This window comes from Lates calcarifer, linkage group LG5, assembly GCF_001640805.2.
Source record: "Lates calcarifer isolate ASB-BC8 linkage group LG5, TLL_Latcal_v3, whole genome shotgun sequence".
Classification (NCBI taxonomy): Eukaryota; Metazoa; Chordata; class Actinopteri; family Centropomidae; genus Lates; species Lates calcarifer.
The window spans coordinates 17819437-17834417 of record NC_066837.1 but is presented as its reverse complement, the minus strand read 5'-3'; the positions used below and the strand labels follow the sequence as shown (position 1 = coordinate 17834417).

The 14981-nt window shown below is 35.6% G+C and overlaps 1 protein-coding gene across 3 annotated transcripts in view; it reads left to right on the top strand.

The window, feature by feature from the left end:
- The window catches only part of LOC108875862 (V-set and immunoglobulin domain-containing protein 1), a 34176-nt gene extending 19828 nt beyond the window's left edge, over positions 1-14348 (top strand). Inside the window, exons 1-5 of one of the 3 annotated variants that reach the window (XM_051070693.1) lie at positions 679-939; positions 1453-1788; positions 2603-2671; positions 3331-3473; positions 12614-14348. In XM_051070693.1, the coding sequence (XP_050926650.1) occupies positions 834-939; positions 1453-1788; positions 2603-2671; positions 3331-3473; positions 12614-12727 (768 nt within the window). In that variant the 5' untranslated portion in view covers positions 679-833 and the 3' untranslated portion in view covers positions 12728-14348. Of the gene's footprint in view, positions 1-678; positions 940-1452; positions 1789-2602; positions 2672-3330; positions 3474-10370; positions 10707-11506; positions 11620-12613 lie in introns of those variants that run through there. The other 2 variants (XM_051070694.1, XM_051070692.1) reach the window with 2 other exon arrangements.
- The last annotated feature ends 633 nt before the right edge of the window (positions 14349-14981 follow it).

Here is a 14981-nt window from a genome sequence, read left to right as displayed (position 1 = left end):
TATGAATGTTGAAGTAACAAAGGGTGAGAAAAGGTTATTGCTGTTTTAATGAAGATTTATATGAGTAAGGAATTGTGGGACGGTATTCTCTCTCTTCCTTTTGTAAAGGAAGGTCCAGTGTATCCTCTACTAAAGGAGATAAGATAGGAAGCACTGAAGCTCGTTTCCTCAACATTTAGAGAATTGGACCAGCTCTTATCATGGCTGCCACTGAGATACTTCTGGGTCATTTCACTCATTTAGGAACCTTCCTAAGCAAAAAGGATTGTTTGACCTCAGCCTCAGGTTCTTATACTGCAGGGTTGATTAGTGAAGGACAGGTGCGCTGATGAGCCAGGAGCATGCAGAGCCACACCTTTCACACATACACAGAAAGAAAGAGAGAGAAGGGGAAGGAGACACTAGGGAGGACAAGGAAAACATCGGGAAAATCTCCACTGGTGGAGCCGTAATGCATCTTTCATACATTTGTGTTGTTTTGCATTTGAATTAAATGTAGTACTGTTGTTTTCAATAACCTCCACCAGAGGGTGATCTCACCTAATAATTCAATTCCTCATATGCAAAGCAAGATATTGTTTGAAGGCACGTTAAATGAGTTATTGGCTTAGAAGATGCATTTTGGGGTTAATGGATGAATAGGCCACAGCAGACATCTTGACTTGTCATGGCAGAAAAAGCTTGATTCAAATAGATTTGTTAGACATGCAGTAGCCAGAGATGTCCATGGACCCACAAGGAAATTACTGAAATCAAATGATTTTCTCTCACAGGTTACACGTCATTGCACCACATCAAGCAGTAGCAGGAAGCATGGTGAGCTGTTCGATACTATGTTGTGTCTATGTGTGAGAAACAAAGACTGTATGTGCATTCAGTGCTGTAAGATGATGCTACTCTGTTGGTCTACACTGCTGCTCTGTCTCTCTGCCAATGCAGGTACGTCCATTTACTTTTCCTAACATTTTAAGATGTGTTTGCCTGAAACAGTATTTACTGTTTGGACTGGATTAATGTCACGACACAAATAGAATAAGGTAACATCTATAAAAATAAAAACTACACTAACTAGAATGGCACTCTGTAAAGGACATACCTCCACAAAGGCCATAAATATGTCAGAATGTTTATATTAAGATCCATATATTATTTCCCGAGAAATTGATAAAAATGTCTTGCATTGTTCCTGGATTCCTGGATCACTCCTTAACTGGATTCAAACCAAAATTAATTGGTTCTTCACTGGTCCATGACCCACCTCATGCAATCAGTTCAGTACTTTTTGCATAATGCTTCTGACAAACAAACAGAAGCTGGACCAGCTGAGTCACAGTTACTCTCCTGCTGCTTGGAGAAATACTGTTATCCAATCACTGTTAATAATTGCAGATATTTATTTTTGTGGTGTGTTATCAAACCTTCTAATTAGGCAATTTGTCTCTTTTATGACAGAGCACACTGCAGTGTATCGAGTGTCTGGTGAGAGCGTCACCTTGGAGTGTTCCTTCACAGAATCTCCCAATAGCAATGACGAGTTAATTGGGATGTATCTGTATCATGATGCAAAGACTCAGGAAGAGGTGCTTTACTATCACTCCAGCCCAGGACCTGAAAAAATCTCCCCACGAATCAGATACGCCAAGAGGGTTGAGAAAAAAGGATCTCTGAAGAAACACACCATCACCATCAGCAATCTGACCGTGGAGGACTCTGGTATCTACAGATGTGTCTACAAAAAAAATGTCCAAAGTGAAGACATACGCGATGTCTACATGCTTGTTGTATCAGGTGCATTTTTCCTTTTTTTTCATCCCTTAAGGGAAGTAACTCACAGTGTTGGAGAGCAGTCCAAATGTAATACAGTGCATGCATGCTGCATATTAATCCAATCAGTGTAACATCTGAAGTCATGACTTCTGATTCAAGTGATCAAGTTCTCCACTGCAGAGAAACCCCTTCTACTTCTACCTTCTATTAACATGGAATAAAAGATAAAATACAGATGTAAAGATGATCAACTAACTAACTTACTAACCAACTAACTAACTTTAAAAATAAACTTTAGGCACTTTTGTTCCTTTGGCTTAATTTGTTGCTACTTTGCTTTTAAGATAGAGGAAATTGCTAGCGCGCATAGACAAAAGAAAATTTGCTTAAAGAACACATGGGAAAAGAAAGAACAAAGACATAAGGACAGGGGAAATTTTAATGTGTTATGTCACATTTGAAGTTAAGACTTGTTCTGCAGTTGGAACAAAATATAATTTCTCTTACTAGACTCTAAATTATGTCATTTGAGTTCCCACACACAAATTGCATGTTCAACTTCCACTATCATTGATTTAGGCATTAAACAAGACGAGATATGAAACTTGACTGGGCTATTACAGGCATGAAACAAACAATACAAACATGGATCATGTGTCAGCACATCGAACCCAAAAAACATAATAAAGGTGATTAATTGATCAGACAAAATTATACATTTTTGTAACACTAAATGAGTGGTGATTCAAAACAGTTCTTTGATTGATGAATGACATTGAATAATGGAATATATCTAATGGATTAAACCAAACTCAATGCTGTCTCTGGTTTCCAGCTTATGTCTGTCACATCTACCCCTTTAAAAACTGTGACCGATGTCAGGCCTGGTGTCCACGACAGTACAGTAAGCACTTTTTTCAGTTATCCATTTAATTCTACTTTATACTTACTAGTGCATTTCATATAGAAATATTGGACTTTTTACTCCACTACATAATTTGGACAGCTATAGTTACCAGTTACTTGTAGATTAAGATTTTACATAAACACAGGGTTAGTCTATGAAATGTGAAGAGTTTTTCAACAGTATATAAAATGATCTCTAACACGGCCAGATTAAAATGCATCACAATGCATCAACGATATGTATATTTAGTATCACTCCTGAGTATAATATTGTAGATATACTTTTTCCTCTTAGCAAAGCAAATGTAACCCTTCCCTTTGCAACAAACTCAGCTTATACATTTAATGAAGATGGCAAAACATATACAAATGACAAGGACAAAGAAATTTACCTTGTGTTATTCTACCTAGTGACATTACTTATGTTTGGGGTCAAATAGGCTTCAGGGAGATTGAACTCCTTTAATATTGTATCAGTGCTGCTTTCAATAAGTAAAGGATCTGAATGGTGGATACTCTGATGTCTGTTACTTAAACTGAACCATTTCCTATGTGAAAAGTCAGAAACTATAGTTAAAGCTATGCCACAAACATCTGCATGAAGACAGTACATTTCATTTGCACAACCCACAATTTCCTTTTCATCGTTTCTCACAGAAGTGGCACCATATTCTGTATCAAAAAAAGAGTCTGAACCTGATGGCAGTGAGGAGTGTCTACCCCTGATGTTAATCATTGGTGTCACCTCTGCCGTCAGCATAATGGTCACCATGATCTTCACTTGGCTCATTGTCCCAAAGGTGAGTTCAGACCTCTATACACTCACTTTGTGCTTGATTGGGCGTGATTATTAAAGTTCAGGCTTTGTCCCTCAACTGAAACAATCAAGCCCCGCACGTTTCAACATTAGTTTGCGCCAGTGTCTGCAGATTTGATTTACTGTATGTGTACATATTTATTAGTTCAACACAAAAAATGTGAATGCAATTCCTTCTTGTTTTTCTGTTCACATTTTTTCCAGCATTGTGTCAAGATAAATATAATTTCCCTTTGTCAGAAACACAAAGTTTATACAAATGCAAATGTCATGTCTTAAAATCTGAATCTGAATCTGAATCTGATTTTAATTTAGGAGACCTTTATTCCAACATGAAATGTTAATCTGGCCATGTTTACTTTTAATTATTTTTATCAGAATATTTTTCCTTAGAGAACGTCAACATAATGCTTTTCCCTCTGCTAATATTCTTACATTTATACTGTACTGATGTCACACAACTTCTCTTATCCTTATCCACTTTACTCACCTGCAGAAAGAACTCCACCAGTCCTTATACCTACTGTACTTCTATGGAAAAATCATTATACTGTACCTGTGAAGAAATTTTGATTAGATTTCCAGTATTAGACTACATATCCATCATCAGTTGCTTTTATTCTTAGAGCAGAACAAGTATCACACTTTGAGTTGGTTTCTTTCAGCTGATTATAGTCTGTGATGTGAGATCCCCATCAACAAAATATAACAATTTCTTCTTCTGTCAGCATTTTGTCTCAAGAGTCAGTCTTTCATTTCCTTAGTTACAAAGTAATTTGGTCCTAAAAAGGTGTCATGATATACTAATGTGCACACACCTTCATACTATACAGATTATCTCAACAATTATATTTTACAACCAACAGGTGAAACAATGGACCAGCAGCAGAAGAGCATGAAATGTCCTTTGGCACTCCAATGATGTGTATGAAGTTCTGACCAAGAATGACCTCTGTCCTCTTAATGCTCCAGAGTAGTCATTGCTAAACCAATTTACTATTTACATAACCATGTCACCAGGTGACTATAATCCCACATAAGCTCTTAGTGAGTGCATTGAACAAATCAATGATTGGATGTTCCAGAATTTTCTTCAATTAGACAAAGATGAAACTAAAGTAAATGTTTATGGAGATGAGCAAATAATGATTAAAAGTCAATGCCCAGCTTCAGTTGGGGAAGTTGATTTGACATCAACAATTGCAAAGTCAGCCTCCCATCAATTTAAGAACATATCAGTCAATCCATTTCAAATCAGACAACGTTGTTGCGCCTCCATCTTGGATTTTGTTCCGACTTTGTCCATTTCATCAATGGGTCTCCAAACCAAGGCCTGGAAAATATTTCTGTTCAAATTCTTTCTTTTCATATTTTCCCTGCTCTTGCAATAATTTCATTTTTACACCTTCAAAAACAACTTATAGGGGAGCCATGTTTGGGCATTAATATTTTGACAGGTGTTGCTTCCAGCCTCACCAAACTTTGTATGGTATCATATTCCCAGTGTGACTGAATCACTAAAAGTTTGTTCTGGATGCTTATTTTTCTATAAGGCTCTAAATTTGGAACGGAAAACAAAAACATGCAAAATACCTAAACTAGAGTGATACTGAGGCTATCACAAACCCATTTTTTGCACCCATATGATACAAATCAATGAAAATGTATGTGGAAATAGTTTAATGAATGGTTATTTAGTGTACAAAGTGCCAATATCTTTCCATGTTCCCTTTGTATATAAACACATATAGTTAATAGCATTGTTTAGTATGGAAGCCCATTTCCATGACAGGATGAAAAAAAAATCCTGTAAAAGCTACAGTGCCTGGTTTTATTCTTAATATCTTATTTCAAAACTTCCATTTAACTCTTTTTGAAATTCTATCCAAATGCTTTTTTATATTGTCTTGTATTTTTCTTTTATACTTTATATTGATGCCTATTATATTTTATGTAGAGCACTTTGAATTGCCTTGTTGCCAAAATGTGCAATACAAATAAACTTGCCTTGCCTCAGAATTGTTAATATTTTTAATACTTATCATCAGTATTCTTTTTTGCTATATTTGACTACTTCAGCACAAACAACAGAGATTCAACAGATTAACCAAAATCCAGCTCAATGGATTTTCAGGGGTTTATGCTCTGTAATAATTAGAAATAAGATTTAGTCTGAAACACATCAAAACAAATTATTTGGAACAACACATAATATTTGAGGGAAAAGAAATCATTTCGAGCATTAAGAAAAACAACAGATGAATAGTTCTGCAGAGAGCATGGTAGAACTGTTACAGGGGAATCAAACTGAGTGATAAGACTAAAAGATAAACAGGCAGGAAGGTTGTGGGAAAGAGCTGAGTATACAACCGTACATGTGGTCACAAACCCATGCACGTGTCAAGGGGGATAGGGACAGTGGGTGACAGATTTGCATATCTATGTGAAGAGTGCTCACATCACACAATAATACAAATCTAATACATACATACATACATCGAAACTCTGATAGAAAAGTTAGTAATAATGAGGATGATTGTTATTATAAAAATCAATTCTAATGTTAATTTTATAATTGTGAATCATTCTTAGAAAGACAATGAATATTATGTTCTTATATAGTGTGATTATTCTTATTTGATACTTCTTTTTGTTTTTTCTTCCCCACCAAACAATGCCACTGACTATGCTGCCTACCATATATGATTTCTGCTGTGGAATTAAGCCTCATAAAGCTATTTTTAAAGCAGTTTCTAAACTATGTCAGATCTTTTGCTATAACAGCAAGGAGAGTTTTATTTGTATCTGTGGGTTTACAAACAGAAGGTCAATAACCATTAAAAGAACAACACATTATCGAATCATTTCACCTTAACACAATGTCAACACCAGGATTCAATCATTACTTATATATTGTGTTTGTCAGTGATGGGAAGGAAATAAACTACTGCTAAAATAAACCACAGGCCTTACAAAAACCAGGTCTGACAGTCACACAGTATCATAATGACTATAAAACAATTAATATATATATGATTTATGAAGAAGTTCAGTGGCTTAAATGTGTGTTAAGCTGCAACATATTTATCGTTGAATAATTATTAGAATGAACTGCTGATCCTTTATCATTCAAATAGAGTATATCAGTAAATAAAAGAAATAACATATTGTGTTACTATAACAATATTTTTTATCCAGACTTTAGATGAATGTCACAGACAGATCTTACAAACTTACAAGCTCTCAATCCTGCCATCTATTGGACAAACAGCATTACAACATATTGTTAGGTTATAACAGCACAGGTGAGCTGCATGAAAACTAATTTGTAGGAGGGTGGTTTTTATTTTAAACTGACCTTCACACTGACTTGTTTGTGCCATTTCAATGGCAACCTCTCACAGTAGTGGCTGTGTTTAAAAGAAACATGAACAGCAACAACTCCCAGAGGTGCTCAGAGAGTCTGAACATCTGTAGTTACATGAAAAGTGAGGAAAGCCCACATCTTAAGCAAGACAGTGTGAGACCCCCAAACGAAGCAGGTAAGTGAAGCTTGAGTTGACATTGTTTTGCTGAGATGAAATAAATAAATGTGACAAAGTCTTTAGAAGTGTTCAAGACCACCTTTTAATTAATATTCATAAGTATGATCTTTTTCATCCTTGAAAAAGTCTCATGGCACTCTTACTCCTCATTTGACAAATATATTCCTCTCTGATCATAAATGTCTTTTGCGCATGTTCATAAACTATATAAAATGTAAACTGTTATGCAGTTTAGGCTGTCTGTGAGTCACAACTAAAATTAAGAAGGACTCACAGAGATACTATGATTATAAAGTACATTCAGTAAAGTATTCAAACCCATTTACGTTTTCACATTTTGTGATGTTGTAGCTTTATGCAAAAATAAATAAATTCTCTCATCAATCTACAATTAATACCCCATAATGACAAAGCAAAAACTGAATTTAAGAACTTTTTTGCAAATTTATTAAAAAGGGAAAAATTAAATATCACATCAAGTATTCAAACCCTTGACTATGACGCTTGAAATTCAGCTCCGGTTCCTCCCATTTCTCTTGATCATCTTTGAGATGTTTCTGCATGCTGATTGGTGTCCCATTGTGGTAATTGCAAGTGATTGGACATGAGCAGAAAAGGTACACATACCATGAGGTCTCATAGCTGACAATGCATATCAGAGGAGATATGAGAGAGAGCAGAGAAAACCAACCCAGGTCAAAGGAACTGCCTGCAGAGCTCTTAGATAGGATTGTGTTGAGGCACAGATCTGGGAAAGGCTACAAAAAATGGCTAAACTGAAGTTTCTTCCATCTCCACACAGGATCTTTGGAGCTCAGCCAGAGTGATCATCAGGATCCTGGTCACCTCTGTTAACAGGCCCTTCTCCCATGGGAGCTTAGGTTGGATGGACACCCAGTTTTAGGACGAGTCCTAGTTGTTCCAAACTTCTTCCATATACATAATTATGGAGCCCGCTTTGCTCTTAGGAACGTTTTTAATGCAGCAGCAAGTACAAAATACACTGTACACTCAATTGGCAGCTTATTAGGTACAATAACAGAGTATAATACAACAGTCCTACAATAAATCCTTCATGAAAGTTATAATGTTCAGTTTTTATTGAAATTATTCAACCTCATGATCATTTTGGACAACGTAGTCTATGGTGCTGTTGAACTTTATTGCATTATACAAAGAGATCTGTCAATTAGCCTGCCCTTGTTTATACAAATGGGGTGGACAAAATAATAGAAATACCAATCTCTATCATGTAATATAGTCCAGCAGCATTTGAATTGTCCATTTTGTTATAATTTCATATCACATGTACATTGTCCATTTGATTAATTTTTTTAACAGAATAGTTTGAAATAGCCTTAGTTAACCAAACTAGATTTCTCCCTAAAGTAGATTTACAGTAATTGTAGATAGCACAGCTTTCAAAGTAGCTTCCACAACATTGCTCATAGCAGTGAGATATTCAGCAGCTGGTATTTTTAAAGGGTTTATTGACACTTGTTTGTTCCTACAGAGTCAAACAAACCTTGTTTAATATTATAAAATCTGAGCCTTTGAAATGGGTTTCAAAGGAGGGTTGTTCTCAATCCAGAAACATCTTTGGCCATAATGTAAATAATCCCCAAATTATCTTATACTAAAATGGCACAACACTCTGTAATTACTTTTATTATGGTTTAAATTTGCATGTGTAGTAAATTTAGGTTTACATTTAATATACAAGGGTTTGACATATTCTTTTTCATAAACTATAAATTGGTTTGTGTGATATGGAATAGAGTTTCATCTCCCCTTTTTACTGTTGTTTACAATAACCTCCACCAGAGGGTGATATCACCTAATACTTTAATTCCTCAAACATGAAAGAATGTATTGGTTAGAGACACATTAAACAAGTTACTGGCTTGGTAGATATACTTTTTTACTTGTCAAAGCAGAAAAAACACAGATGAGGCAAATTTTGTTGATGAAGACTCCGTTACATCAAGTGTCTTAGTAGGTTGTGACATTAACAGTGAGGGTCATATGCTCACAATACTCCTGAATAAGAGGATTAGTTGATATGAAATGATTGGATGTTACATGTATTTTCACATACTTGATTCAAATAGATTTGTTAGACATGCAGTAGCCAGAGATGTCTATGGACCCACAAGGAAATTACTGAAATCAAATGATTTTCTCTCACAGGTTACGCGTCATTGCACCACATCAAGCAGTACAGGAAGCATGGTGAGCTGTTCGATACTATGTTGTGTCTATGTGTGAGAAACAAAGACTGTATGTGCATTCAGTGCTGTAAGATGATGCTACTCTGTTGGTCTATACTGTTGCTCTGTCTCTCTGCCAATGCAGGTACGTCCATTTACTTTCTTAACATTTTAAAATTTTTCTGTAGTTGAAGTATCCAATGGTAGTAATGTCAATAATAATAATGATGAACTTTATATATACAGCAGTCTTTAAAACAAAGTTACAAAGTACTTAGTCAGATAAAAATCAGTTAAAAATAATACAAAAATTTAAATGGAATGAAGTAACCAAGTACCCAACAATAGTAAAGGTTAAAAACAACAATAGCAATGGAAAAAAAACTTCCTCCCACAGTCCGAAAGACATTCAGGTTTGGTTAACTGGTGACTAAACTGCCTGTAGATGTGAATGTGAGTGTGAGGTTGTTTGTCTCTATGTGTCAACCCTGTGATAGAATGATGATCTGTCCAAGTGTACCCTGCTGCTTACCCAATGTCAGTTGGGATTGGCTCCAGCCCCTCGGCAACCCTTAAGGATGAGCAGTGTAGATAAGCACATATCTCCACCATTGTCAAACAGTTCTTTATGTCTGTCTATCTGCACCAAACTGCACTGAATACTGTAAATATGTCAGAGTTTTTACATTAAGTTCATACACTATTTCCTGAGAAATGAATGGAAAATGTCAAAAAAATACCTTTCCTTGCAACGTTAAGGAAAGTGATGAAAGGATCCACTCCGTTAACCGGATCCACACCACAATTTATTGGGTTCAGCCCATGCCTCACCCCACGCAATCAGTTCAGTACTTTTTGCATAATACTTCTGACAAAAAAACAAACAAAACAAACAGAAATGGATGAATACATAACCTACTTGGCAGAGGTAATGATAATAAAACCGATAACAAAACAGAGTACTTTTATCAATAAAACAAAGCTGGACCAGCTGAGTCACAATTACTCTCCTGTTTGTTTGGAGAAATAATATAATCTAATCACTGTTAAAATAATGGCAGATATAAAGGTTTTGTGGTGTGTTATCAAACCTTCTAATCAGGTGTTTTGTCTCTTTTATGACAGAACACACTGCAGTGTGTCGAGTGTCTGGTGAGAACGTCACCTTGGAGTGTTCCTTCACAGAATCTCCCAATAGCAATGATGAGTTAATCGGGATGTATCTGTATCACAATGCAAAGACTCAGGAAGAGGTGCTTTACTATCACTCCAGCCCAGGACCTGAAAAAATCTCCCCACGAATCAGATACGCCAAGAGGGTTGAGAAACAAGGATCTCTGAAGAACCACACCATCACCATCAGCAATCTGACCGTGGAGGACTCTGGTATCTACAGATGTGTCTACAAAAAAAATGTCCAAAGTGAAGACATACGCAATGTCTACATACTTGCTGTATCAGGTGCGTTTGTCCTTTGTCTTGCTCTAAGGGTAGTAACTCACATTGGTAGAGAGTAGCCCAAGTGCAGCACAGTGCACATGCACAGTAAGCACTTTTTTAACTTATTCATTTAACTCTACTCTATACTTCTAGTGCATTCCAAAGAGAAATATTGTACTTTTTCTCCATTACATAAGTTGGACAGCTAAAGTTAGCAGTTAATTTCAGACCAAGAGTTTACATACAAAACACAGGGTTAGTTTGTGAAATGTTAAAGATTTCAGATTTTTTTCCTGGGTATAATATTGCATATATAATACTATACTGTAATACTTTTTTTTTAGCAAAGCAAATATGTAACCCCTCCCTTTGCAAACTCAGCTTATACATTTGGACATAATGTATAAAAAACATACAACTGACAAAGACATAGAAATCTACCTTGTGTTATTTTTCATAGTGATATAACTTCTGTTTGGGGTCGGCTAGATTTTACTCTCTCAAATACTCTGTCAGTGTTACTTTCATTAAGTAAAGGATCTGAATAGTCAACACTTCACCACTGGTGGATGTCGTCTGTTACTTAAACTGAACTACTTCCTATGTGCTAGTCTCTAAGCTACATACATTGAGAATGTTGACCCTCTTTTTAGTTTTGGATGACCTGTCCTTCAGGTTTATGGAGAATTCAGTCTCAAGTCATAAACTGTAGTTAAAGCTGTGCAACAAATGTTTTCACAAGGTGGAATTTCTAGAGCAACATTTGCATAAAGGCTGTAAATTTCACTTTCACACAGAAGTGGCACTGTGTTCCATAACAGAAAAAAAACCTGATGGCAGTGAGGAGTGTCTACCCCTGGTGTTGATCATTGGTGTCGCCTGTGTCGTCAGCATAATGGTCACCATGATCTTCATCTGGCTGATTGTCCCAAAGGTGAGTTCAGACCTCTATACACTCACTTTGTGCTTAACTGGGCTTGATTTTTTTTTTACTTCAGGCTTTGTCCCTCAACTGAAAACAATCAAGCCCTGCAAGTTTCACCATTAGTTTGCTTGATTTCACGTGCTCACATTTATCAGTTTATCACAAAACCACATAACTGCTGTAAACATAAGCTTTGCCCTCTTGAGATCTTCGGTTCACTGCTGATTAGATCTAAATCTATGAATGCACTGTCTGCATCTGAATTGCAGATGTAGAAGCAACTTCTTGTGTTTCTTTTTTTCCCAATGTTGTCTCAAGATAAATAGAATTTCTATTTGTCAGAAGATTTCCTTAGATAAATCAAGACAGTCATTTGATGAGTAGGCCACATGTCAGTGTGCAAAACCCACTCCTTACACACAGGCCTTAAAATTACTTAATGTCAGTGATGCAAATGTCATGTCTTTAAAATTCTAACATTTTAATTTAAGAGGCCTTTTTTTCCAACATGTATTTTTTTTTATCTGGCCCTATCAGAATATTGTTTCTTTAGAGAACATCAACATAATGCTTTTCCTTCTGCTGCCACTAGTATTCTTACCTTTTATACTGTACTGATGTCACACAACTTCTCTTATCCTTATCCACTTTACTCACTTGCAGAAAGAACTCCACCAGTCCTTATACCTACTGTACTTCTGTGAAGAAGTTTTGATTATATTTCCAGTATTACACTACATATCCACCATAAGTTGCTTTGTCATTTTCTCCTAGAGTAGAACTAGTGTCACCAACCTTTTGAGTTGGTTTCTTTCAGCTGATTATAGTCTGTGATGTGAGATCCCCCATCAACAAAATATCAACATTTTGTCTTTCATTTCTTTAGTTATTAAGTAATTTGGTCATAAAAGGATCTTATGACATACCAGCATAATTTTCTGATATATGCACATCCCCTAATACCATACAGATGATCTCTGCAATTATATTTTACTACCAACAGGTGAAACAATGGACCAGCAGGAGAAGAATAAGAAATGTCCCGCAGCAGTCCAATGAGTATGTGTATGAAATTATGACCAAGAATGGCCTCTGTCCTCTAGGAGCTTCAGATTAGTCATCGCCAAGCCCATATGATTTAAATAACCATGTCAACAGGGGACTATAATCTCACACAAGCTCTTAGTGAGTGTATTGAACAAATCAATGATTGGATGTACCGTAATTTTCTTCAATTAGACAAAGATGAAACTAAAGTAAATGTTTATGGAACTGAGTGAATAACAATTAAAAGTCAGTGCTCAGCTTAATAATGACAAATCAAGCTAGAAATCTTGGTGTAGTCATGGACTCAGATCTGATATGTAACACCCACATCAAGACATTTGTTTTAGATGCCTATTGATTTTGAAGGTATCATAAATCTATGTTTGCAGCCATATGATATCAATCTTTATTTCTTCTTTGAATACAGTCTTTTATTAATTATTTCCCAAAATATGAGGTGTTTGTCACTTATGGACATGAAGATATTAAGAATAAAACTGGACATGGTAGCATTTTTCAGTCATTTTCATAGGATCAAAATGGTATGTGGGGCAGTTGAAAGTAACATGAAAATGTATGTGGAAACAACTTAATGAAAGGTTATTTAGTGTCACTGTCCTTCCATGTTCCCTTCGTAGATAAGAACACATCGCTAAAAACATTGTTTAGTATGGAAGCCCATATCTACCACTGTGATGAAAGATCCTATAAATGTTATAATACTTGGTTTTATACTCAATATTGTTTTTTTCCATTCACCTCATGTATATCTAATTTTCCATTTAACTCTTTAATTTCTATTTAAATGCATTTTATATTCTCTTATATTTAGCTTTTACATTTTGTCTTCATACCTGTGCCATGTGCCATACAATTAAATTTGCAAAATTCAGAACACATTATGATGATTGATGGCCCATTTTCAAATGATGTCAGTAAACTTACAAACAAAATATAAAATATATATTTTCAACAGCTAAACACTGAGCTTTTAAACCACCTAACAGAGTTTAATTCTTAATATAATTAATGCTGATTATTATTATTATTTTTATTTTTATTTTTTGTCTATATTTGCCTGCTTGAGTAAAAGTAACAGAGTAAATGCTTAACAAAGCTTTTGAGCTGGATTTTCAAGGGTTTATGCTCTGTAATAATTAGAAATAAAATTTAGTCTGAAACACATCCAAGTGAACTGTGAACAACACATGGTAATATTATAGGGAAAAGGAATCATCTCAACGATTAATCAAACCAACTCATGAATGTTTCTGTATGGAGTACGATAGAACTGTTACAGGGGAAACAAACAAATCAAACTGAGTGCACAAACTAAAAGATGAACAGGCAGGAAGGCTGTGGGAAAGAGCTGAGTACGTAAATAACCGTATATGTGGTCACAAACCCACGCACATGTCAAGGGAGGTAGGGACAGTGAGTGACAGATTTGCATGTCTAAGTAGAATGCTCATGTAACATATAAATACAAATCTAATATAATCCATGTAATTGACTAAGTAATTGGGTTAAAAGTCGATAGTAAAAATGCTAATGAAGGGGAAGATTGCTACTATAAATCAATTTCGATGTTAATTATTCTATCATTCTTATAAAAATTAATAATATGTTCTATGATATTGTGATTATTCTTGTTTCATACACACAATAAAGCTACTGCCTACCATATATAAGAGTTCTGCAGTGGAATCAAGCCTCATACTGCTATTCATAAAGCAGTTTCTTAATTATGTCAGAAATGTTGCTATGACAGCAAGAAAAGTTTTATCTGTATCTATGGGTTTCCAAATACAGAATAATCAATAGAACCACATTATGATCATACAATTATGATCACTTTACTTTAACCCAGCTTCAACACAAGAACTGTGGTTCTGTCAAACATACTTTCTTTTGTGTTTGTCAGTAATGGGCAGGAAGTGTTTGCTTAAATAAACCACAGGCTTCACATACTAGGCCTGACAGTCACATACTATGATAATGATTATAAAGGGGTTCATACATATACAATATATAGAAGTTCAGTGCTTTAAAGATGTGTTGAGTTATTGAATGTCAGTGTGGGTCTATGGAAACATAGTCACAGTTGAATGATACCTAACTCATCTGAGTGCACTTCCTGACTTACCTTATCTGGACTGACTGCCTTATCCAGCAGCATCTGTCTCACACCAGACTGTACTGCTGCACGACGCCTCTTCATGCATGTGTATGCAACCACAAACCTCCAACACCCTCTGTTTTGGTATTCTGCGAGTATATGGTGGAGCCAGCTTGGCTGTAACCCCTGATGTCTATGAAAACAT